Source organism: Xenopus tropicalis, chromosome 5 (genome assembly GCF_000004195.4).
Source record: "Xenopus tropicalis strain Nigerian chromosome 5, UCB_Xtro_10.0, whole genome shotgun sequence".
In the NCBI taxonomy this organism is placed as follows: Eukaryota; Metazoa; Chordata; class Amphibia; order Anura; family Pipidae; genus Xenopus; species Xenopus tropicalis.
In genome coordinates, this window is record NC_030681.2 from 113,778,899 (window position 1) to 113,804,700 (window position 25,802).

At 34.6% G+C, this 25,802-nt stretch overlaps 1 protein-coding gene across 2 annotated transcripts in view; it reads left to right on the forward strand.

Annotated features, from left to right (window-relative positions):
- The window catches only part of mgam (maltase-glucoamylase), a 106,992-nt gene that overhangs the window by 50,727 nt on the left and 30,463 nt on the right, over positions 1-25,802 (forward strand). For both annotated transcript variants that reach the window (XM_031902367.1, XM_012963433.3), the window contains exons 27-46: positions 2,381-2,535; positions 5,015-5,183; positions 5,264-5,360; positions 6,371-6,483; positions 6,568-6,693; positions 10,315-10,443; positions 11,643-11,753; positions 12,696-12,758; positions 12,941-13,057; positions 13,877-13,961; positions 14,854-14,992; positions 15,831-15,964; positions 16,475-16,509; positions 16,594-16,710; positions 18,465-18,613; positions 19,803-19,887; positions 21,594-21,650; positions 22,790-22,914; positions 23,953-24,041; positions 25,587-25,636. In XM_031902367.1, the coding sequence (XP_031758227.1) occupies positions 2,381-2,535; positions 5,015-5,183; positions 5,264-5,360; positions 6,371-6,483; positions 6,568-6,693; positions 10,315-10,443; positions 11,643-11,753; positions 12,696-12,758; positions 12,941-13,057; positions 13,877-13,961; positions 14,854-14,992; positions 15,831-15,964; positions 16,475-16,509; positions 16,594-16,710; positions 18,465-18,613; positions 19,803-19,887; positions 21,594-21,650; positions 22,790-22,914; positions 23,953-24,041; positions 25,587-25,636 (2,145 nt within the window). The remainder of the gene's footprint in view (positions 1-2,380; positions 2,536-5,014; positions 5,184-5,263; positions 5,361-6,370; positions 6,484-6,567; positions 6,694-10,314; positions 10,444-11,642; positions 11,754-12,695; positions 12,759-12,940; positions 13,058-13,876; positions 13,962-14,853; positions 14,993-15,830; positions 15,965-16,474; positions 16,510-16,593; positions 16,711-18,464; positions 18,614-19,802; positions 19,888-21,593; positions 21,651-22,789; positions 22,915-23,952; positions 24,042-25,586; positions 25,637-25,802) is intronic.

Consider the following 25,802-nt stretch of genomic DNA (forward strand, 5'->3'; position numbering starts at 1 on the left):
TTAGGAATAGGAATGCACTCCCATTCTTGTCTAATACAGGCCTCTAACTGTTCAATCGTCTTGAGCCTTCTTTGTCGCACCTTCCTCTTTATGATGCGCCAAATGTTCTCTATAGGTGAAAGATCTGGACTGCAGACTGGCCATTTCAGTACCCAGATCCTTCTCCTACGCAGCCATGATGTTGTGATTGATGCAGAATGAGAGATGACGTCTGGATGGGAGCATATGTTGTTCTAGAACCTGAATATATTTTTCTGCATTGATGCTGCCTTTCCAGACATGCAAGCTGCCCATGCCACACGCACTCATGCAACCCCATACCATCAGAGATGCAGGCTTCTGAACTGAGCGTTGATAACAACTTGGGTTGTCCTTGTCCTCTTTGGTCCGGATGACATGGCGTCCCAAATTTCCAAAAAGAACTTCGAATCTTGACTCGTCTGACCACAGAATAGTCTTCCATTTTGCCACACTCCATTTTAAATGATCCCTGGCCCAGTGAAAATGCCTGAGCTTGTGCATCTTGCTTAGAAATGGCTTCTTCTTTGCACTGTAGAGTTTCAGCTGGCAACAGCGGATGGCACGGTGGATTGTGTTCACTGACAATGGTTTCTGGAGGTATTCCTGAGCCCATTCTGTGATTTCCTTTACAGTAGCATTCCTGTTTGTGGTGCAGTGTCATTTAAGGGCCCGGAGATCACGGGCATCCAGTATGGTTTTACGGCCTTGACCCTTACGCACAGAGATTGTTCCAGATTCTCTGAATCTTCGGATGATGTTATGCACAGTTGATGATGATAGATGCAAAATCTTTGCAATTTTTCGCTAAGTAACACCTTTCTGATATTGCTCCACTATCTTTCTGCGCAACATTGTGGGAATTGGGGATCCTCTACCCATCTTGGCTTCTGAGAGACACTGCCACTCTGAGAAGCTCTTTTTATACCCAATCATGTTGCCAATTGACCTAATTAGTGTTATTTGGTCTTCCAGCTCTTCGTTATGCTCAAATTTACTTTTTCCAGCCTCTTATTGCTACTTGTCCCAACTTTTTTGGGATTTGTTGACACCATGAAATTCTGAATCAACATATTTTTCCCTTAAAATGGTACATTTTCTCAGTTTAAACTTTTGTTCCGTGATTTATGTTCTATTCTGAATGAAATATTAGAAGTTGGCACTAGAGATGTAGCGAACTGTTCGCCGGCGAACAAATTCGCGCGAACATCGGGTGTTCGCAAGTCCGCAAATTCGCGAACTTTTCGTGATGTTCGCAATTTGGGTTCGCCGGCACCGAAAAAATCGCAAAACTTACGATAACATTACGAATGCTCCGAAAAAGTCGCAAAACTTTTGATAACGTTACGAATGCTCCGAAAAAGTCGCAAAACTTACGATAACGTTACGAATGCTCCGAAAAAGTCGCAAAACTTACGATAACGTTACGAATGCTCCAAAAAAGTCGCAAAACTTACGATAACGCTACGAATGCTCCGAAAAAGTCGCAAAACTTACGATAACGGTACGACTGCTCCGAAAAAGTCGCAAAACTTACGATAACGCTACGAATGCTCCGAAAAAGTCGCAAAACTTTTGATAACGTTACGAATGCTCCGAAAAAGTCGCAAAACTTACGATAACGTTACGAATGCTCCGAAAAAGTCGCAAAACTTACAATAACGTTACGAATGCTCCAAAAAAGTCGCAAAACTTACGATAACGCTACGAATGCTCCGAAAAAGTCGCAAAACTTACGATAACGGTACGACTGCTCCGAAAAAGTCGCAAAACTTACGATAACGTTACGAATGCTCCGAAAAAGTAGCAAAACTTACGATAACGTTACGAATGCTCCGAAAAAGTCGCAAAACTTACGATAACGTTACGAATGCTCCGAAAAAGTCGCAAAACTTACGATAACTTTACGAAAGCACCGGAAATTACGAAAAAGTCGCAAAATTACCGATCATTTCGAAAAACGGCGTGTGTCAATTTTTCAGAGAGGTTTTTGCCCTTGATCCCCCTCCTGCATGCCACTGTCCAGGTCGTGGCACCCTTTAAACAACTTTAAAATCAGTTTTCTGGCCAGAAATGGCTTTTCTAGGTTTTAAAGTTCGCCTTCCCATTGAAGTCTATGGGGTTCGCAAAGTTCGCGAATATTCGCAATTTTCGGCGGAAGTTCGCGAACAGGTTCGCGAACTTTTTTTTTGAGGTTCGCTACATCCCTAGTTGGCACCTCCACATCATTGCGTTCAGTTTTTATTCACAATTTGTTTAGTGTCCCAACTTTTTTGGAATTCGGTTTGTACTTAATTTACATATTTATTAACGTTACCTTGAGTTTATTTGTAAAAACATAAACTTTACTTATTCTGTTTAGATCTATGACCCCAATAATAAAAGGTATGAAGTCCCTGTACCGCTAAATCTACCTAACAGTCCTACAAGTACAGAAGCACAACGCCTTTATGAGGTTACTGTTACTGACAATCCATTTGGCCTTCAGATCAGACGAAAAAGCAGTGGAGCAATAATGTAAGTGAAGAATAAATGGCAGTAAAAGACAATATAATAAAAGATACGCAGTAAAATACTTCCCCCCTTTCTTTCTTAATGAACAGTGGTAACCCCTACTTGTTGACACCTTCAAATTAGCAGCAGATCTCTTTTAGATGAAAGACACATAGAGGTAGTACTATATGGGTGAACAGGTACAGGTTTGTGAACCATTATCTGGAAACTGATAATCCAGAAAGCTCAGAATTCTGAGAAAACCATCTCACATAGACTCCATTTTATTCAAATAATTCAAATTTTTAAGAATGATTTCCTTTTTCTCTGTAATAATAAAGCAGTTACCTTATGGCCACTCATTTATATTGGTGGCAAAACAATCCAATTGGGTTTATTTTATTTTGAAATAAATTTTAGCAGATTTAAGGCACGGTGACTCAAATTATAGAAAGATCCCTTGTATGGAAAATCCCAGGTCCCGAGCATTTTTGATGAAAGGCCCCATACCTATAACAATTTAGTAATGAGTGTTCTACCTCTTGGTTAAAAGTAGTTAAACAAAAATAAGAAAGTGAAGTGCAGATGATTTTATTACATAAACACATTAAGCGGCAATTGTCTGTTAAACAGGGCATGCACAGCAATGGGCATTTGTCTTGGATGACCCACCATGTTCCATCATATTTATCTTTATAAATTGATAACTGTTAAACCTTTTTGTATTAAACTAATATTGTAACATATCAAGCCAAAATGGGATTTGTATGCCATATGCCACACCAAACTGCTTTATTTAAACATATAGAATATGATCTATACAGTATTGAAGAGTATATACATTTTATTTATATACCATTAATACAGAAAAGGACATTATTTACCATGGGGAAAACTTTGGAGAGAAAACCCAAATGCTTTAGTCCCATATGATTTTTCTCAAGGTATTTGATTCATTTTCAAACTTCCAATAAAACAAAAGAGGTCAGAACCTTATACTCTGAAGGATATTTTTAGAGAGGAACAACAAAGAACAATAAAACAAAAACAGTCACATTAGGAACTTAATTTGCAACAGGATACAAGAGAAAACCACAAAGTATCAAATTTAATTTGTTTAAAAGGCTTCTACATCTATAAAAATGAATGCTACAAAGACACCCTTGCCACACAATTAATAACTAATGTTGTCTATATTTTCCATTATTACTTGCTTGTATTATTTTTTACATTTTCCTCTGCTAATAATATCAGGTGCTGTCTTTACAGTGTTTGGCCATAAAAAGATTTTGTTAAGTAAATTAATTAAATTACTACTTTTTGGATAGGTGTGTTATTTTAGGGGGCCATTAGTGAGCCAAAGGGAATTTCTTCAGGCACTTACTCAGAAATTCATTTGTGCTTTGAAAGCAATTGATTCCTCTGTAAAATGTCAGCCTCTCTCTTCTAATCAAATTCAGAACAAAAAGAAATTAGACTTACGTCCAGGGGGATTATTGCTTGTATCATCTGTCCTTTGCGTTAGGGATGTTTGAGACACTTGGATTACAGCTGCTGATGGAAATGTTTAGAGCTGATATACTTTGAAAAATAGGCTTTTTAGCAGAGTCTAAGCAGATGAATTATACACGTGTGCTGAACACTATTTACGTCTGTTGCATAAAATGTCAGATAGAAATTATGGAGGTTGCTTAGCTGCCACTTGCTTGTAAACATAGGATAAGGAAGAAATGAGCTGTGCAACTCATTACATTTAATAAAGGCTATTTGTTATAACAAAAAAAGTATTTTTAACTAGGAAAAGAATTATACCTGACTGTGTAAACCATGATAAATTCTTCTGTATGTACAATGAGTATAGTGGAAAAACCCCTCACCCCTTCCTTTCAACTGTGCTTGGCCTCCGATTTTTGGACATGGTTAGATTTGATTAAGAACTGTGTCAGAACCATTGCAACCAACCATGAAGGTGCACCAGTGCAACCACCAAAATCAATTATTTAGCAATCAGTTTTCATCAATATAGCACAAGTACAAAACAATAGCAACAAAAGTCTGATTGGTTGCTATGGGGTTATTCTGCAATTTTAGACAATAGGAAAGCATTTGCTTCTCTCCTAATCATAGCTAATGTAGGCCCTCCCTTTTGCACTTGAAACATTATATATATCTATATATATATCTATATATATATCTATATATATATGTTTTTGGTTTGTCCCTGAGGAAGAGCACAGTTGGTGCTCGAAACGTTGGATTTTTTTCATTAATAAAAATTTTTTTTTTTGTTTTCTATCTAAGTCCCTGTGTGTGCGTCTCACTGTCTTGCTATATATATATATATATATATATATATACAGTTTATCTATCTTGGGAACATACCACCCCTTTTGGTCTTAGAAATGATATGATAACCCTTGCATGGCTAAGTACCGTAGATTAAAATATTTACATATATACCTAATACAATCATTTTCATTATAATTTACTATTTCTTTACCAGATGGGATTCTCAAGTTCCTGGATTTTACTTCTCAGACATGCTGCTTCGTCTTTCAACCAAACTGCCCTCACCTTATGTTTATGGACTTGGAGAAGTTGAGCATAACACATTTCGGCACAATTTAAATAGGACAGTTATTGGACTGTTTGCTAAAGACCAACCCCCACAAGTAGGCACATAATACTATAAACCTTTATACAGTGCACATTTATAACATTTACTATATGCATAATATCATTTTTATTTTAGGAACACACTAACTCTTATGGTGTCCATCCATTTTACATGGCTATGGAAGATGATGGAAGCGCTACTGGTGTACTTCTGCTAAACAGCAATGCAATGGGTAAAACTGAAGTTCTAATTGTTTTGCAATGAATATAAATCCTTTTACCCAAAAGGTTTCTTTCATGCAAATACTATGTCTATTTTTGCTACATGTACCATATATATTATAAATAGTATAAATATGTAAATACATGTATATATCAATAACATATTCAGATTGCCTTAAAAGTTAAAGTTATCATTACATTTTCTTGAGGAGAAATACAAAATATTTCAACCTGCAGTATCATTTAGTTTTGTAATGCAATCACTGTTTCAGCTTCTTTTCACATTTCTGTCTTCTTGTTCAGTTCATTTGTTGACAAAGATGAAAGAATTCTTTTTGCCAACATTTTTATTAGGCAACATTTAGACAATCTCCAACCAAGCAACGAATTGCTTTGGAGAAAACCTTCTGTTGTTGAGATCAGTGTTGTTGACAAGGCATTGGCATAACAAGGGATAAGTAAATAAATGAAAACTGTACACAAAAACAATCGGTCAGTGGAATCAATTTTACTCTGTTATTTAAATCCTAATTAAAGTGATTTTTAAATGTTAATAGGTACTATTTTTAATAGAGTTAAATAATGTTATCCTCCATTATGCCCCACAAGGGTAACAAAGCCAATACTTATTATATTGCCTAGTGCCAAAATAAATTATCTTGTTTTTGGAAGAGGCTGCTGGATTACTGCATTATATCCATGGGGATTAGAAACTGTGGAAGGCAATTACTTTTCTAGTAACACATTGGTATAGATATGATCACTGTGGATTGATAGCAGCAGCTATATTTAATGTCATGCACTGTCTATAGGTCTTATGAAGACATTACTACTAAAATGTAAAATATTAAAAACTAAATAGCAAACTATCTAGTTTGCCAGTTTGCATTCTGGATGTTAGAAACTAAATAAGCAAATAAATACATTAAAAATTAATAGGGTAGAACTGTAATGTATGGTTATGAAAAAAGGCATAGTTAAGAAACAGAATGAACATGCTTATTGGTTCCATGTTTTCTAGATTTAACACTCCAGCCAACTCCAGCACTAACATATCAAACCATTGGAGGAATCTTGGACTTCTATATGGTATTGGGTCCAACACCTGAGCTAGTTGTGCAACAATACACCGCAGTAAGATGATATCAAATGACAACTTTTTTTTTTGCCATTTTTTGACTGTGTTTCTCTGACTTTCTTTTCTTTTTGACTTTTCAGCTTATTGGACGTCCAGTTATGCCAGCTTATTGGGCTCTTGGATTTCAGCTCTGCCGCTATGGTTATCAGAACGATGCAGAAATTTCTGACCTGTATAATGAAATGAAGAGAGCTCAAATTCCCTATGTAAGTTTAAGTTTTGAAAGAAATAATAATGACACAGTTTAGGAATAATAAAATGAAAATGTAAGAACTAAAGAAAAGGTCCTCAAAGTAGATTATGCTGAAAGAGCTGGTATTTGGCAGATATAAAAAGCAGAGCATTGCCCACAACCAGCTCCATTATATAATTCCGCTAGTTGCCTGACATTTATTAGATTTTTTATTTTTATAATTTAGAAAATGGCTTACATGTGGGGCTGATTTATAATTACTTTAGGGGAAAAAAAAATTCACCAACTGCGAAACATGGAAATTCGCCGCAAATCTATACCTGGCAAATTATTTTGCCTATCACTAATCATAAATCAGGCTCCCAGTGTGTTGCTCATTTAAATAAAATTCTGTGTACAGTATTTCTTCACAGTTAATAATGTAATTCTTATTTTTGCCATTTTAAGACCATTCTGATGACAGATGCCATTGTAAACAATCAATCAAATTACACCCTCACATAAATTTGGGAATTTGTACAGTGTAAAAAGTATCAATTTCCAACTACGTAAACCAAATATGGATTCATTCTTTAAACCAGGGATCCCAAACCTTTCTTACTCATGAGCCACAGTCAAATGTAAAAAGACTTAGAGAACAACACAAGCACCATAAAAGTTCATGGAGGAGCCAAATAAGGGCTGTGATTGGCTATTAGGTACCTCTATGCACACTATCAGCTTACAGGAGGCTTTATTTAGAAGTAATTCTTGTTTTTATTCAACCAAAACTTGCCCCCAAGTCAGGTGAGAGCAACATCCAAGGGGTTGATGAGCAACATATTGCCCCCTAGCCACTGGTTGGGGATCACTGCTTTAAAACAAAGAACACATTTTAGTATTTCTACCAAAATAATGTTTTATTTATTTAATATTTATTTCAACTTATTTGAACTTGTAAAAATGCTCGTTACCCAATCAAAAGCAGTGACAAACCATATTGGTAGTAGAAGAAGTAGTTTCCATCTTTTTCACAGTGAAAAGTATGCAACAATAATATCCTTTCAGGCAACTGGTTTGAAATACACCATTACCTTGTCTGTTTCTTCCTCGTCAAATAAAATAACTGTTATAAGCATGAGAAAATTCAATAATTCTGACTGGCATAAAAAATATGTCATATCACATAATAGAGTGTCATTGACTGAATCGTTTTAGAGAATATTTTGCAATGCATTAAAATTACCATCCCAAACTGGTAAACTGTATTTATATTAAAATAAATACTTCCTAACACTTTAATTTAAAAATAAATTATTTCATTATTTTAACACAAAACAAATACATTTTACACAAGTGTTGCTTTAAAGTCAATAAGTAAATCTGGGCTATTGCAGTTTTTGACATCTTTTTTTTAATTTATAGGGATACGCATAGTAAAAACTATGTGCAGTATTGTGATGTTTTGGTGAAAAACATATTTTTTGCACTTTGTCCCTTGCCTTACATGATCAGCCCTGTGGTGAAGTTACCTTAAACTTTCAAATGGAACCCAAACAGCATTTTGTTGTTTGTAACAATGAATATGTTAAATCTAATTATTTAACTGGATATTTGTAAAGTTCTTGCTAACCTTTCAAATGTGATTGCAGTCATTTTTTTTAAATTAATGTTATTTATTATTGCGATGATACAGCATATACAATATAAACTACTATACAGACTATTTGGTAGCCCATATGTAGTCTGGCAGCCTATACTGTAGGACAGTGCTGTCCAACTGGCGGCCCGCGACCCCCCTCTGTGTGGCCCCCCACCTGTCTGGCTGCTTTGATGGCTTACCTTTGAGTAAGCATTAAATGGTATCAATACTGAGATTAACTGGCCCCCTGCATGGTTCTCACCTCAGATTCAGGCTGTAATCCCTCTGTATTGTTTAAAAATGTAATCCCCTGTGTTTTTCACACCTTTTAATACCTGCATTGTTCACCCCCTGCAGTGTTCACACCTCAGGCTCAGACTGTAATCACTCCCATTGTTCACTTCTTCACACCTCAGGTACTGAAGGCAGAGTATGGCACATACAGCCAGCATAGGGCAGGGAGGGTATTGCACACACAGGAAGGGTAGGGCAGGCAGAGTATGGCACACACAGTCAGGGTAGGGCAGGCAGAGTATGGCACACACAGACAGCATAGGACAGGCAGAGTGCTGCCTGTGTGTGCCATACTCTGCCTGCCCTATGCTGCTTGTGGGAGGTGAACCTGGCAGGGGTTTGTTGTGGGAGTTTGTTAGCAGTTGGAAATAGCCATTAAATGGTCCCAAAGGTGTGTAATTATGTACTGGGGGTTGCTCTGCTATCCACAGGGGAGGAGGAGGCATATGGAATTTAAGGGTATATCTTAATATGACATAATTCTTTCACATATGAATGATGGTTGATATCCCCACAGTAAGGACCAAGCATTTGGGATTTTGCTGTGCTACCACCATTGTGATAAAATAGGTGTGGTTTGAAGTGGGTGTGGTTTCAAAAAGGGGAGTGGTCAAAACTGGCTTCCATTAGCGGCCCTCCACCATGTATGCTAGAGAAATTCCGGCCCTCGGCACCGTAGAAGTTGGACAGCACTGCTGTAGGATGTTCTTTTTCATAGTACAGCTATTTTTTATGCAACCTAAACTTGCCTTCAAGCCAGGAATTCAAAAATAAGCACCTGCTTTGAGACCACTGGAAGCAACATCTAAGGAGCTGGGGAACAACATGTTGCTCACTAGACACTGGTTGGGGACCAATGGCATAAAGTATATTCTTACTTATTTGCCTGTATTTTGATAAGGCATTGTGTTTCCGTGAGTTTTAAATAATGATGAACTCAATTTTTCACCAGGTTGCAAAGTGAAATGTGCTGAGAGACTCCTATTCCCACAAAAAAAAAAAAGTTGAGTGGTATGGGAAAAGTTGCCACAAAAGAACACTGATTGACTTTAATGCATCATCACTAGATATATAGTAAATTAAACATGATTAATTGTGTATATATATATATATATATATATATATTTAAGAACTATATACAAGACCTTTCTCATTTGTTATTTAAAAATGCATTTATGAAAAATGTTGACAAACTTGTTAATGTTGACCCCACTTGCTCTACCTTCCCTTTGATAATTAATTAAGCATGTGAAGTCAAAATCAATACAGCTGATGACCTATGAAACATTATACAGTTATTTGGAAGTACTCAACACAATAGCCAGCATGAGTAAACATCAGTTACAGTTACATTGGCAGTCTAAAAACTCAGTTGTGTCTATAAAGTAATGTCTAATATACCCTTGCCTTTAAATGTCCAGTTTCTATTATAAGCACTTTGATGGACACATGCCTAAAATTCACTAAAATGTCTAAATAATCACATATACCATACCATTGCATGAGGGACTTGCAAATTGCTTATTCATTTTGGTATTGAGTTTTTTAAAGAGGAGGAATGAAAACTTTATCTTTCATGAACAAATGTGGTTTAGTCCTGTTTATTTATACGCATAGCCTCTATCTTGTTTATTACCTTGTTTTTAGTGGCTTTTACTAATGGTACTAGTACTAATAAATCAATAATATTTCAATGTAAATTTCACTATTATTCCTCAGGATGTACAGTATGCTGATATTGACTACATGGAAAGACAGATGGACTTTACACTAGGTGCTAGCTTTAAAGGACTTCCTGCTTTGGTTGATAACATGAGATCAGAAGGAATGAGATTTATCATCCTTTTGGTAAGAGTAAAATTGAATTCAAATGTATGTATGTATGTATGTATGTATGTATAACTTTATTTATAAAGCGCCACAAGGGTATGCAGTGCTGTACAATCATATGTTATTCTTTCATATTTGCAACTGAGGAAAGAAAATATTAATCAAATCCATCATTGTAAATGCACTGAAAACCATACAGAAATCCTAGCTTCATACAAGACAAATTTTAGTACAAAGGAATGATTTCTGCTGTTATATCTTATCATGTTCTTAGGGCAACAATTCTGGGGATCCCTAAACCCATGAAAAGCACAGTAATAACGATCCTTACACAGGACACTGCCAATTACATTGTGGACATTATGTTCTACTTCTTTTCAGAGATAAAGAGAATCTTTTAGTTGGCTTGCATGTCCCTTTATGGATTGTAGATCATCAAAACACCTATTTATCTTTATGCCCCTATAATCTCTACAGAAAAGTTAAAGTAGATTTATTAAGCTCAAAAATGTGAAAACTATATGACAACTTTATATTGAAGCAATGGAAGTTTTATTTTCACAAATAAAGCTAGTTTTCAATTTGAGTCTACTTAGAACATTTGCAGATGAATGAGATATGAAGGTTGGAATGTGATTTCCCCTAATTTTTTTTGTGTTTTCATGTTTTAAGTGATTTTTCGAAAACCATGTTTTTCATAAATATGTGCACATTTGAAATTTTGAAAAATGTGAATTTTGATATGTTTGCCTCTATAATTTTTTTTACATCAAACATTTTTTAAATTAAGGAGTCATGAAGGTTTTTTGGCAGTTTAAATTTTTTACCTATTTCTCAACTTTTCTGACTGCCAGGAACATTTTTAGAAAAATAAGTAATAAAGTAACAACTTTAGCAAAGAAGAAACCAGTCAATGCATGTGTCTTGGTTGTGCCTAACCCCCCCCAGAAAAAAATTGTTGGATGTGGGCAGCTTGCAATAAGCATGCATTCCACGTCACACATAAGTGGGCATGCATCCCAAGCCCAAAATGCACACACAGTGTAAAACCGTAACTAAAACCTCAACCAGCCAGGCCCCTATAGGTTCTACATCCCCTATCGTTGTGCCAATTCAAACAATTTTCTGACCCACTTTGAACTGTGCCATATTCTAAATTGTAGAATTTATGATCCGTTTAAACAAATGTGTTTATTTTATTTTATTTTTTTTTTTAGGATCCGGCTATCGCAGGCAATGAAACAAAACCGTATCCAGCTTTTACCAGAGGTGTAGCAGATGATGTATTTATTAAATGGGATGATGGAAGTGGAATTGTTTGGGGAAAGGTATATATTTTGATGCATATATTTACATTTCCGTGCATTATGCTTCTTAGGTGTCCAGAAATAATTTATCTTGAATTTTGATATAAACATACATATTGTTCACAACTGACAACTGCAAGACATTAATACATGAACTACATGCAGTAAACATTATGCGTGAAACACACTTCTGCATTAAATGTGTTTTAATCACACAGCTAGATAGGGTCTAGCACAAGTAAATATACATTATAGACAGTGGCATAAACAAAATATAGCATTATAGTTTAGTGCACCTCACCATCATAATAAAGCTTGCAGCCCGCCTCAAGTGAACATGCAGCGACTGACTAGGGCCTGAGGGGGGTCACCATGCATGTGTGCACCCTCGAGTGAGCACCACCCCCTAAAGATTTTTTGTGAGGGCACCCGGTGAGTTGTATGCTACAAGAAGTCATACAAAAGGCATGCAAATGTGTGTCTTTAAATCAGTGTGTCTTTAAATCTACTTGTGATCCCGTGATCAATTTAAATGGACAACAATGGGGATGTGTATAGTCTGCTTATGTCAGTTATATGTTTTGTATTGACTAGCTTCTAAGCTAAAACCAGTTCTACAGTAGGCTGACGACTTGAGCACTTGTTAGGCAATTTGCATTATATTTTTCCTTTCTTGCACAACCTTGGGGTAACTAAAATATCATTATTAAAGTAAAAGAAAAATTGCCAAAATATAATAAAATAAAATGGATACATGGATAGATAATTGAATATACCTTTTAATATATCTTTATTTTTACCTTAATGTATAAAAAAAATGTAACTATGACACATAACTAACTATATTTCTGCTAAATGAATCAAATGTTGCATAGTATTTAAGTTTATGAGCATTGTCATGCCAAATTTCAAGTGGCATATCCTAACCTAAAGCGTCTTTCCAACATTTATATTATTTTGTAGGTATGGCCAGACCTGCCAGATGTATTTGTTGATGAATCACTGGACTTTGAAACCCAAGTAAAGGTAAGTTAGTAAACTTTCAGGTTTACTTGTCTGCTAATTTTTGTTTGCGATTTAGTTATGTAACAAAAGTTTGTTAGTTACACAAGCTATAAAATATTGGAAATTACATTTTGAACACATAGTAAAGGCTAAGCAGCAAAGCAATAATATTACTTACTGAACTCCTGGTTTTATTCCTACAGCTTTACAGAGCTTATGCTGCATTTCCAGACTTTTTCCTTGATCGGACAGCTAAATGGTGGCATCAAGAAATTAAAGAATACCGTGAAAATCATATAAGATTTGATGGGCTCTGGATAGTAAGTTCATTTTCTAATTAAAACGAAAAAATCGCAACTTTTTGCGCAAGTTTTAACGCTACGAAAAAATCGCAACTTTCGGAATGGCTACGAAAAACTTGCGTTTTTCCGCAAAAATCGTATTGGTAACGAAAAAGTCGCGATAATTTCCCGAAAAAATCGCAAAATACCAATCATTACGAAAAAAACGCAATCGGACGCATTCGGCCCGTTCGTGAGTAAGTAAATGGGCCTCTAAGTAATCACCAAAACATTTCATACTTTTTTTTAATCAAGACCATATTCCCCAAGGATACCAACCCAGCTACTCACATTTGCCCTGATTTTTATTTAATTTTGCTTACTTAAGCATACATTATTTCCATTTATAAGATATATGCTCATTTATATTATAAATTCAGTGTGCTTTTTGCTTACATATGCATGCACAATGTAATAATCTAGTATTCTGTTCAGAATCCTATTTCCACCATCTCATGTTAAAACAATATTGTTCTATAGGTTTCCATATTAACCATAGTTGTATTTTTGACTCCAGGGCTCTACACTTAAGTATACGACTCTTTATTTTTCTAGTCAAAAAGTTCTTGTATATTCATTGTGTGTGGGATGGGCTTCCTCATTCTTCTATTTTTTTAGTTCTCTAAAACTAGTAATTGAAACCAAATGACTAAAACTATAATTATACAGTGGTAGAAAAAAAGGTGGCAAAACATTTTAGAATTATAACATTCATTCAAGTATGTATTTTATGAATCTTACAGAGACATTTATTTAGCAATATTAACATATTGGTATTTTACCATGTTCAAAATTTAGGATATGAATGAACCAGCAAGTTTTGTCCATGGAACTGTTGACGGCTGCAGAAATAATATTTTGAATTATCCACCGTACATGCCAAGTAAGTATTTTGTAGTTTAGATATATAATCGCCATATAATTAACAGTATTTAATACAACATAAATCGCTGATATAAATCAATATGAGTCATATTATTTGAGACTTTTATGGGAAAAGTTTCCCCTTCCCTGAAGCAAAGAAACTGAAGAAAGGGAAAGTTAGAGGCATGTCACATCCTTATTACTTTGTGTAACATAGGTTGCGCAGGTAGCTGTTACTTTTTAACTTTTGCCTTGGAGCAAGTCATTATTGGATAATGGCAATGCTCATTCTCAAATTATATCTGTCACTGTCTACTCCTGAATTTGGACAAACATGTCAGTCCTGATTCCTGATGCTTTTCAAGGAGAAAGATCAGTTTATGGTCAAGAGTATAGAGTCTAGAATAATATAACAAATAAATGAGAATTGTGAAGTTGGAAGTGTTAAAAGATCTCTGATAAGTTCTCTGGGAATGTTACAGGGACAGGAAAAATCAAACCTCATATGGAATTAGCTGGTCACGGAATCCATTGCCACCAGGCAATTGTTAAAAATATCTGTCAAGCAAGCAAATTACCTAGGAAACCAGTAACATTTAGTTACTTGTGAGCTACAACCTTATTTCTTCTTCTTCCATTCCATAACGTGCAGTAATTTTATTGAGGACTGGTGGGTTTCAGCACAGATAAGTAGACAAGATATATAACTGTAACCTCTAATGAAAGTAGCTTGTTATGGATTATAGTCTAAATTTTCAGACAAAACCAATATCATTTTTATTTAGTTTGTTCCATCTAAGAATTGTTTCACTTTTCAATTAATACGAAAAATATCTAGAAATGTTAACATTACTCTAGTATGAAAAGTAACATTTAAGCATTCATCCATTAAATTTGTTTATAAAAAACAGAGTTGGAGTCAAAAGATCGTGGGTTAAGTCACAAAACTTTGTGCATGGAGAGTCGACAACACCTGCCAAATGGAAATCCAGTAAGGCACTATGATGTTCATAGTCTTTATGGATGGTCACATTCAAAACCAACCTTTGAGTAAGTCATCTTTTTATTATTATTCAAGATGCCTACCATTAACCATATGTATTAATCATAAATTAGTTTCTGTAAAATGTATTCTTTGCTGTTATTCATTACATTAAATACAGGTTATTTTAATTGAAGGATATGCCCTGTAAACAAGTAATAGTGGTTACTCTTACTGTCCATAGACAATGCTCTAACAATATGAATATTAATTCTATACACATAACTGACTGCATAAGTATTTTCCTTTTTGATTACTTATGTGCAGTTGTCAGCTTTCGTTCTTAACTGATTCTATAGCTACTACCTTTCAAATACAAAAATCTACAAGAGACAGAAAGAGTGGCTAAAAGCCCAGAGCTGGTAATCAGAATGAATGGGTGCATAACCAGACATAGGAATAGTCTAGTATAGTATTAATTAAAGAATAAAGTTTACTTATTGCCTAATCTGAGAGGCAAGGGTACCACTACTACTAAAATACTGTACAATTAGCAGGAAAATACTGAAGATTAAATCATAACCTTTTACATAAAAAATAATGTTTTAGATCTCATGGTATGACCTACCTGCTTGTCTGGCTATTCCATGTAGAATGTTTTACTCATATTATGAGTAAGAGTTTTTAAATCAGTTATTATATCTGCATTTTGCATATGTATTATGCAAATATATACCAACCTTGTATTCCCATAATTACAATCAGGAGTGTTCCAATGTTTTGAATTGTAGTTCCCTTCATAAGAACAAAACTGAATTATTTTAAAGTGTGTATATTTCAGGATAATAATCTTTATGAATATAAATATGTATTTATATGTTTATCTTCACCTTTTACTCCCTTTAGTGCTCTGAGAGATGTAACTGGTGAGAGAGGTATTGTTATCAGTCGTTCTACATATCCAACATCTGGACAGTGGGTTGGACATTGGCTAGGGGATAATACTGCTGCATGGAATCAAATGGATAAATCAGTTATAGGTAAGATCATGCCGTCAAACATATATTTACTTAATTTTAAGGTTTTGACAATTTCGCAAATAACACTTTTGTCACTTAATATGAAGATCGAAACTGTAGAAGATCTATTCTATTCTCTATTAATAAAGCTGGGGTATGAGTAAACCCAAAGGCTCCACAGTTTCCTTGTACTTGGATGATCTTAGGGGTAATAAATAAATAAATAAATACATGTCATTTAAAACATTTTTTCAGAAGGAGCCATAAGTAAGTGTTACATTCCTTATAAGGGCACTTATATTGTAATTAAACTGTAATGATTGCTGAGAGGTTGTACAGCATGGCTATGTTTAGACAGCATATTTTTTTTTTTACATTTGATAACCACTATGTCCTAAAAAGGGTAAAATGTCTGGCAACATTCTTCTTTTGTTTTTGTGATGAATTAAAATTAAGATGTGCTCAGTGGTAATGTAAGAAAAATGTATAAATATAAATAGAATTTATTTTTTTATTATTTTGTTCTTGCAGGGATGATGGATTTTAGTCTTTTTGGGATATCATATGTAAGTGCTCCATTGATCCTCCATTGACCCTACTAAAAAAAAGTAATTTTAAAGAACAATCTCTTATAGTTTGTTTCCTTCTAGACTGGAGCAGATATTTGTGGATTCTTTCAAGATTCAACATATGAATTATGTGCTCGATGGATGCAGTTAGGAGCATTTTACCCCTTTTCAAGAAATCACAATGGTAAAGGATCCAAGGTATGCTTTGTGTTATTTGAATTTGTATATATATATATATATATATATATATATATATATATTATATCCTGGCTTCAGAAATCTCTCTACCCTTCCCTGTCTATGTGTACCTTCAGGTTAGCTGGTACCGTAATCCTTTTTTTAAATATTCGGAAAGGATTTTTTACTGTGAGAGCTGTGAAGTTGTGGAATTCCCTCCCCGAATCAGTCGTGCTGGCTGATACATTATATAGCTTTAAGAAGGGGGTGGATGGCTTCTTAGCAAGTGAGGGAATACAGGGTTATGGGAGATAGCTCTTAGTAGAAGTGAGGGAATACAGGGGTATGGGAGATAGCTCCTAGTACAAGTTGATCCAGGGTCCGATTGCCATCTTGGAGTCAGGAAGGAATTTTTTCCCCTCTGCGGCAAATTAGAGAGGCTTCAGATGGGGTTTTTTGCCTTCCTCTGGATCAACTAGTAGTTAGGCAGGTTACATATAGGTGTTATGGTTGAACGTGATGGATGTATGTCTTTTGTTAACCTAAATTTGTTACTATATTACTATTAGTTAGTTTGCCAAAAAGGGGGGATTTTAACAGAGGCAGATTTACTAAAACTTAAATATTTTTTTTTAAATTAGAATAACTCACTTCCACTTAAGTCTGACATTTGCTTAAAAGTTTGAACTGAAAAAATCTGCACCAGTAAAGTTGCAGAAAATATTTTTAAATGTTACATGAAAACTGCAACTTTTTCAAATTGGCTCACAAAACAAACCCAGCCTAAAAAATCTGAAATCACTAAAGATTCAAAGCAAAAGAAGGATCCTTCAGCTGGCAAATTGTAGGATTTGGGTGTTTTGCTGTTTTGATGCAAAGTAAATCTCTAAAAATTTGAGACTTTTTTTAAACACTAGGGGGCTGATTTACTAAGACACGATTTCGAATCCGAATTGGAAAAATTCTGATTGGAAACGAACATTTTGCGACTTTTTCGTATTTTTTGCGATTTTTTTCGGCGTCTTTACGATTTTTGCGTAAAAAGGCGAGTTTTTCGGCGTCTTTACGATTTTTGCGTAAAAACACGAGTTTTTTGGCGTCTTTACGATTTTTGCGTAAAAACGCGAGTTTTTCGGCGTCTTTACGAAAGTTGCGCAAAGTCGCGATTTTTTCGTAGCGTTAACACTTGCGCGCAAAGTCGCGCCTTTTTCGTAGCGTTAAAACTTAAAAGGCGCGACGTTTCGCGCAAGTTTTAACGCTACGGAAAAATCGCGACTTTGCGCAACTTTTGTAAAGACGCCGAAAAACTCGCGTTTTTACGCAAAAATCGTAAAGACGCCGAAAAACTCGCGTTTTTACGCAAAAATCGTAAAGACGCCGAAAAAAATCGCAAAATTACCGATCATTACGAAAAAAACGCAATCGGACGCATTCGGCCCGTTCGTGGGTTAGTAAATGTGCCCCTAAGAAATCTGAATGGGGGAGGGGGGTGACATCTGACCATTTGTAAATGGCCCCCTCATTGTCAGACATATTCATTTTAGTTAAATTGGTTTCTAAAACATGATAATTCATCATAACTACAACATATTATGCAGCCCATGACAAAGATATTTTAGCCTGACATGCTTTAAAAAAACACATCTGTTTTATTACCCCATGGTCTTTCCACTATTATTTTATGTGTATATAAATTTCACTAGTAAACAATCCTCTTTTTCATAAATGGTCACATATTTCTGCAATTATGTATTTTAATTCCCTTTATGTTTTAGAGGCAAGATCCTGTAAGTTTTGATACAGCATTTGAAGACCTTTCCAGAAAGGTCCTGAATACAAGATATACTCTGTTACCCTACCTGTACACTCTGTTATTTGAAGCTCACACTAAAGGCTCCACAGTTGTTCGACCATTATTACATGAGTAAGTAGCTAGATTCACAATGTACCTATAATAGCCAATATGTGTTAATTATGTTCAAAGCATTTTAAGATATAAAACAAATCCAGTTAATAAGGGAGTGGTTTTCCTCCTTACAGAATGGATATGTTGCTGTGGATATGTGGCATTTTATGCACAGTAAATCTTACCTAGGTCAGGAGATACTATTGTATACTAAAATAGAAAATCTATTGAAAATAAAAATGGCAGCTTTAAAACCAAGATGTAAAGCAGTAATTAGTGGTCTTGGAAACCTTAAACCCATGTATATTCTACTGCTGGTCAATGCATTTGTCAAAGAATTCTGCACAGACATAGTCACAAACAACAGTGCTTACAGGGAGTACTAAGATTTATCAACATTTGAGACTTTAGAGTTTTGAGATTCAAGATTTATTAAGCATAAGAAGCTATGAGAAGCTAGTGTATAAGTTGAATAAAAAAAATATTAGCAGCTAAAAGCTGTCAAGTTTCTGTCAGAAATGTTGCAGACTCATTGAAAATGAAGATTAATATGTAATTTTACCATGTTCAAGATTTTTCTTATAAATGGGCTATTTGTTTTTTTTTTTTTAACTTTTTTTTTTCAAAATTAATTCAAATCTTGATAAATATTCTCTGCTGTGCACTACAAATAACATTATAGAATATTGACACTACAGCAATACACATACATTTGTAGGAAAATATTTCAGATCCATTAATGATTATTGCCACTTGGGAGCTAGATAAATAGGCGTAAAAAAGGAGAAATATTATATAACAAATTATTACACAAAATGAAATATATCTCCATAGCATGAGGTGGAACTGTTAGATACCACCATTTGTTTCTTAGGATGTTTACTTTTACAAAAAGTAAATCATTAATAATAACTCTGGGGCTAATTCAGGAAGCAATATTTATATTATGTGCTAATGTAATGCTTATGTAGATAACTGCATCCATTCACGGTACATACATATTTTATGTTTGTATATCTTTGAATGCTACTTGAATATTTTTTATTAAGCAAAAACATTTGTGCAGATCAATTCAGTTGCTTAAACATAAAATGGCAGGAAACCTCCAATGTAATTCCTTGTGGTGCTCTTAAAACTCAAGCAAGTCAAAAGTAAGCTTTCTTATTTTTATAGTCAACTATCATATTTGCTTTCTTTGCATTTTTAGATTCACTGAAGATAAGCAAACCTGGGATGTGTACAAACAGTTTTTATGGGGGCCAGCACTGATGATAAGCCCTGTCATGAATGAAGTAAGTCTTTCTCTATTTTCAAATGTTTCCAAATAAAATGTTGAGCTAATTTTGTTAAAATACTCCTATGAAGTTGTGGGGCCCCTTGTTCTCATGCCCCAGATAAGGGTTATGGGTCAGTGGTCAATAATTACTTCGGTATATTAACCACTTCCTTGTAAGAAGTGGGTCCAGATAAGGAGGAAGCTTAAGGGATCCATTCTAGAAATGCAAATACTCTTTTACCCTACCAATGACACTGGGAGAGAAATGTTTCCTTGACTGGTCTTACCATCTGCATATGGTAGGGTCCCGCAGAATATTCTACTTTTAGAGGTTACCTCCCAACCAAATGAAGGACCAAAGACATTGTTATTTAAGGGGTCAGAACAAGCCTTAATATTTTTGTTTAGGAAATTGCCTACCCCAAGCATAGTGTTTTAATTATATTAACTAAAAACTGCAGGCTTGAGAAAGGTGACAGACAAGGGACATTTAAAGATACCCGTTTTACTCTCCAATGAGACTTTTGTACCTTTAAGTATACCTCCAGAACTGCTTAATTATCTAGAACTTGGGGTCTTATGGCTCGAGTGGAATTAGCATCTATTGTCTCCACACTTTCAAACATTTGCTCTTTTTGGATGTGTTTTGCCCTCATTTAACCCTTCCACTATATTTGTGAAGTACATTTCCAATAACTGATTATATGATTTATTAAGCTACATTTTTAAATAAAAAGTACATGTATCGGACCCCTTATCCGCAAACTCATTATCCAGAAAGTTCCAAAATATGTAAATTCAATCTTCCATAGACTAAATTGTTAGCAAATAATTCATATTTTTAAAAATTATATATATATATATATATATATATAATTATTATTATTATTATTATATAATAATAAAACAGTACCTTGTACTTGATCCCAACTAAGATATAATTAATCCTTATTGGAGCCAAAACAATCCTGTTGGGTTAAATTACTGTTTAAATCATTTTTTTAATAGACTTAAGGTTCCTACCTTAAGAATCACAGAAAGACCCCTTCTCCGGAAAACCCCAGGTCCCAAGCATTCTGGATAATGATCCCATACCTGTACAGTTAACATTGAAATATAGTAGATATTAAATATTGGATAATTGCTGGACTATGGGGCCGATTCACTAATGTACGAATACGAATCACGGAATCCGATCATTTCTGATGATCGAAAATGTCACAAAAATTCTTTTTGTTTGAATACGAAAATTCCGTACTTACGATCTGAAAGTTTCCGAAATGTTCGTATCCCATTGATTGTAAATGCATGATGTGGGAAGCTTTCCAAAGGACTCAATGGTACTCTGCAAATCCAACCTGGCCAAAAGATAGTCACGATACTGAAGCTCGAATGAATTCCAAAACTTTCGTACTCATTGTGACAAATACGATTTTGTTGTGCAAATTGTCGCAATGTATGAAAAAGTCATGGAAATTAACAAAAATTTTGCAGAAAATACTCAGTTCTAAAAGTTAGAAAAAATACAAATGTTTTCTATTCATAACCAATTGTACATTGATAAATAGGCCCCTATATGTTTTTTTCTCAAATAAACATGCATAATAATACAATAGTCCCACAGTGTCTCAATAAGTAAATGACACAAATCGTCACACTGCAAATGAATCAGTTTTTATGTATTATACTTTCAGTTTTCAAATATGCTTTTGTTTATTTTAGGGCGCAAGATCTGTGAATGTGTATGTCCCAAATACAATATGGTATGATTATCATACGGTAAGTTTATTTAAATACATTTTTTTTTCAGATAAATGCTTGTTAAAATGAAGAATAGTATACCTGTAATACCCACCTCCCATAATATGTATTTTTTAATACATCCTACTCTTTCGCACTATTAAAAGGACCAGATTGAAAGTAATCTAGACATAGTCAATTACCATGTTTGGGCCTATTTATAAAGCTGTTGACAATGTAAAATGCAGTGTAAAATAAATGGCCAACTTATTCCTTATTCCTACAGTCACAAACCCTGCAATCATCCATTAAAACAACTGGATGTAGAATTTACAAACATTGCTACATATTAAATCAGACATGTTATAAAACATTCAAGTAAATGCTATCTAAAGTCTGTGCAAAAAAGCAAAAAAAAAAATAACACATAGATTGTAAGCTCTATTGATCAGGGCTTTTTGTAATTCAATTATCAGTCATATTTTTGGCTGTAATATGTATATTCAAATGATATACATGTTGTTCAGCTCTGAGGAATAATAATAATGATAATTAAAATAATAATAAAAAAGACATTAAATAGCACTTTTCAAGCAGCAGCTGCTTTTACACTGAAAATATGCACAGAGCTACAATCGTCTTAAATTACAGCTTCATTATCATTATGCTAAAGTTTTAATTCATGTAGCCATATGTTTCTATTTGAGCACCATTTTTAAAAACAATGTTATAAATAGACCCCTTTATGTATTTCATTTTACACCAGTAAAACAAAGATGGCTCAGGGGGTATACTTATATAAAACAGCAATTATGGGCAGGGACTGTACAGTAGGCCCCTTTTCTTACTCTTGAATATACTGTAGATTGGGCGTGCTTTTTGTTTCAAAATAAAATGCCCTCCAAATTACAATGGGCACTCCAAACAACCACATAAACAACTAAATTTCTGTGTTTGGATCCTGAATAGTAATACATCTTAATACCGTATTTGAAGATAAGTGCACTGGGACATTTGGGTTTTTCACTGGACAGTGTTTCAGATAATACATAGAATATGTTCTAAAAAGGAAATTGAAGAAAGGGTAAGAAGGGGTTGATTCATGACAATGGGAAAGTGCACATGCTTATAGAAGCAAGCATTGAAATATATATTCAAAAAGGTTATTTGTGTTTCAGGGAATCAATATTAATATAAAAGGCCAGTGGGCAGAGCTACAAGCACCACTCGATCATATAAACCTTCATGTTCGAGGTGGCTACATATTACCATTGCAAGCTCCAGCTAACAATACTCATTTTAGGTGAGTAAATTAATTGTTTTCCAGTTGTTGCCATCTGTTATGTTAAAAAGCAAGTACTTGGAATATATATATATATATATATATAACGGAGTTGCATGATGTTCCTGAAATATGTTAAGGTGTAATGTGATATAATCTGTAGAAAGCTGTGCAATAAAAGTACAAAGGAATGTGCCTTATTAAGAGCATTATCGACTTATAAGAAACAGCAAATTTATGACTATTTTAATACATCCATTGTTTAAGATAAATAACTTTTTGTAAAAAAAAAAGCAGAAAAGAGGTACTCACAAGGTAGATTGTGGTAATAAAATATCTTGATTTGGTGACCAATAGATCATAAAGCGCCTGAATGTTCACAATCAGCTACAGTGCAGTGTATACCTGATGCAGTGGATCACAAATAGTAGGTGCTATCCCCCAAATGTTATTAAAGGCACTATGTTTACCCAGGTGCAGTAACCCATAGCAACCAAAAAGACATTAGCTTTTAAACATGTGACCAGTGAATGCTACCTGTTGATTGGTTGCTTTGACTTACTGCTCCTGGGCAAACTTACCAAACTGGGAGATTAGAGCTCATCATGGGAAAATTCAACTTTTTATTCATTCCTATGGGATTTTTAGAAGTGCATAAATCGATGGAATCGGTGAAAGTTAGAACTCGTCATTTGATAAATATGCTTCTAAAAATCCCATAGGAATGAATAGATTGTGGGTGAGTTTGTATTTATTATGCTCTAAACTCACATTTTGATAAATCTGCCCATTACTGTCTTTAGATACATAACTCTCAATATTGCTAAAGTCTCAGAATCACTGAGATAAAGAAACAGGTAATTCTGGCCTCTGTACTTCCAATGGATGTTTGATAGGAAGACATACAGTAAACAACACAGTAATCTTACACAAGTGCTACTGAGTAAACCAAAATATTTTATTTTTGTATGATTGACTAAATAAAGAGAGAATTAATATTCAGTCTTTATTTATTACACCTATAAAAGTTTACATATATGACCTTTGTATAACTTGCAGCCGAAAAAATCCAATGAAACTACTTGTGGCTTTAGATCAAAATGAAATGGCCAATGGACAACTTTTCTGGGATGATGGAACAAGTATTAGTAAGTACCGAGAAGTTTTGAAATTAAGATATGTTATAGGCTACACCTATAAAGCTGCCTCAAAATGCGTCAGCATGTTTTAACCACTGAAATAATATTGGATTTTACTGGCAAGCAGAGTGCTCGCTGTTTCTTGTCTTCACCCAAAGAGCTAAACAAAGAGAAACATACAAGAAAAACATAAAGATACACAGAGTAAAGCATATGTCTTAAGAATTTAATGGAATCCCAGAAACTATAATTCACTTGCCCCCTCAGGGAAAGAGGAAAATGGATTCCCCAAATCGCAAGGGAGTAGGAATTAGTAGCTTTCTTGGTCGAAGTATGGAGAAGAGATGGAGATCAATTCCCTCTAGAATATTATCTTCATCATTGTCTCCTACATTTTAAAAAGTGACTGTCTATATGAAAAGCCAGTTGACATCAATATTTCATCTGTATACATCCCGTGCATTCATAATTCATTTCTTGGATTATGCATTGGTTATTGCTCTTGATATTTAGCCTTTAACATTTCCACAACTATCGTAAATGCACTTAATAATAATACCTACAAAAATGCTGCTGCTTTGTATTGGAATTGTTTGGAAACATTTACTGACACGTTTCCTCAAACAGTATTTAAATGGTACTATAAGCAATTTCTGCTATCAATCCAGAAAGTTCAGTGCCACTTCTGTATTCAGAAGGAGAAAAAATGTTGAGGCTGAGATTGCTAAATTCTCAGAATGATATTAAATTTGGTTTGCAATTGTTCGATCCACTATGGTAAAATCAGGCTTTGCAGAAGTGAATAGAAAAGTAAAAATAAAAGCATCAGTAATAGTGATCCAATTTCTAATTAGATCTACAGGACACTGGAGAGATTTATGGTTGGGTCACCATAATGCATGCTTAAGGGAGGGCTTTTTTTGCACTAAAGATAAGGAAACATATTAAGTGCATGTCAGTCTAAAGGTGGCCATACACGTGGCGATCCGACGATGTTTCGTGCGACCATCGGTCGCACGAAACATCGTAAGATCCGCCACACACCATTCAGGACTGAATCGGCAGGTAAGGAGGTAGAAACAATAGGATTTCTACCTCCTTCTGCTGATTCAGCTCTGAAGGGAGAATTTTGGTCAGGCGCCTTCTATGGCGCCCGATCAAAATTTTCAAACTTGTCCGATCGGCGAGTCGTCCGATATCGGCAGCTTCCTGCGATATCGGTCGACTCGCCGACATGCCATACACGCACCGATTATCGTACGAAACGAGGTTTCGTACGATAATATCGGTGCGTGTATGGCCACCTTAAGGGGCACAACTTTACAATTTGAAGTTGATAAAACACTAACATAGAACTATTACAAGATAAATTGTGTGATAATGTAATCTCCTCACATGCACACAAATGCCATTATGTTTGCACAATCATTTCATTGTAGATAAAAGATTTACAAAAAAAAGCCAAGTAACAGTTCTTATGAAATCATTACAAATGTAAAATCAAACAACTGTGAATAGATAAATAGTTAAATATTGTATTCTCTCTTTTTTAAGCCTCAATTGAAAGAGGGGTGTACATCATGTATGAATTTTCTGCTGGTCCAGTAAGTATTTCGAACAAAGGAAATGCAGTCTTAACAATGTTCGAGTTATTCAATATATATAAAGAATGTTTGAGAAATGGCTGGAAAGTCGGTGGAACCATAAAAAGTAGCATAACTAACCCAAGCACTTTATTCAAGTATCTATAAAATTCATGAAGACCAAAAA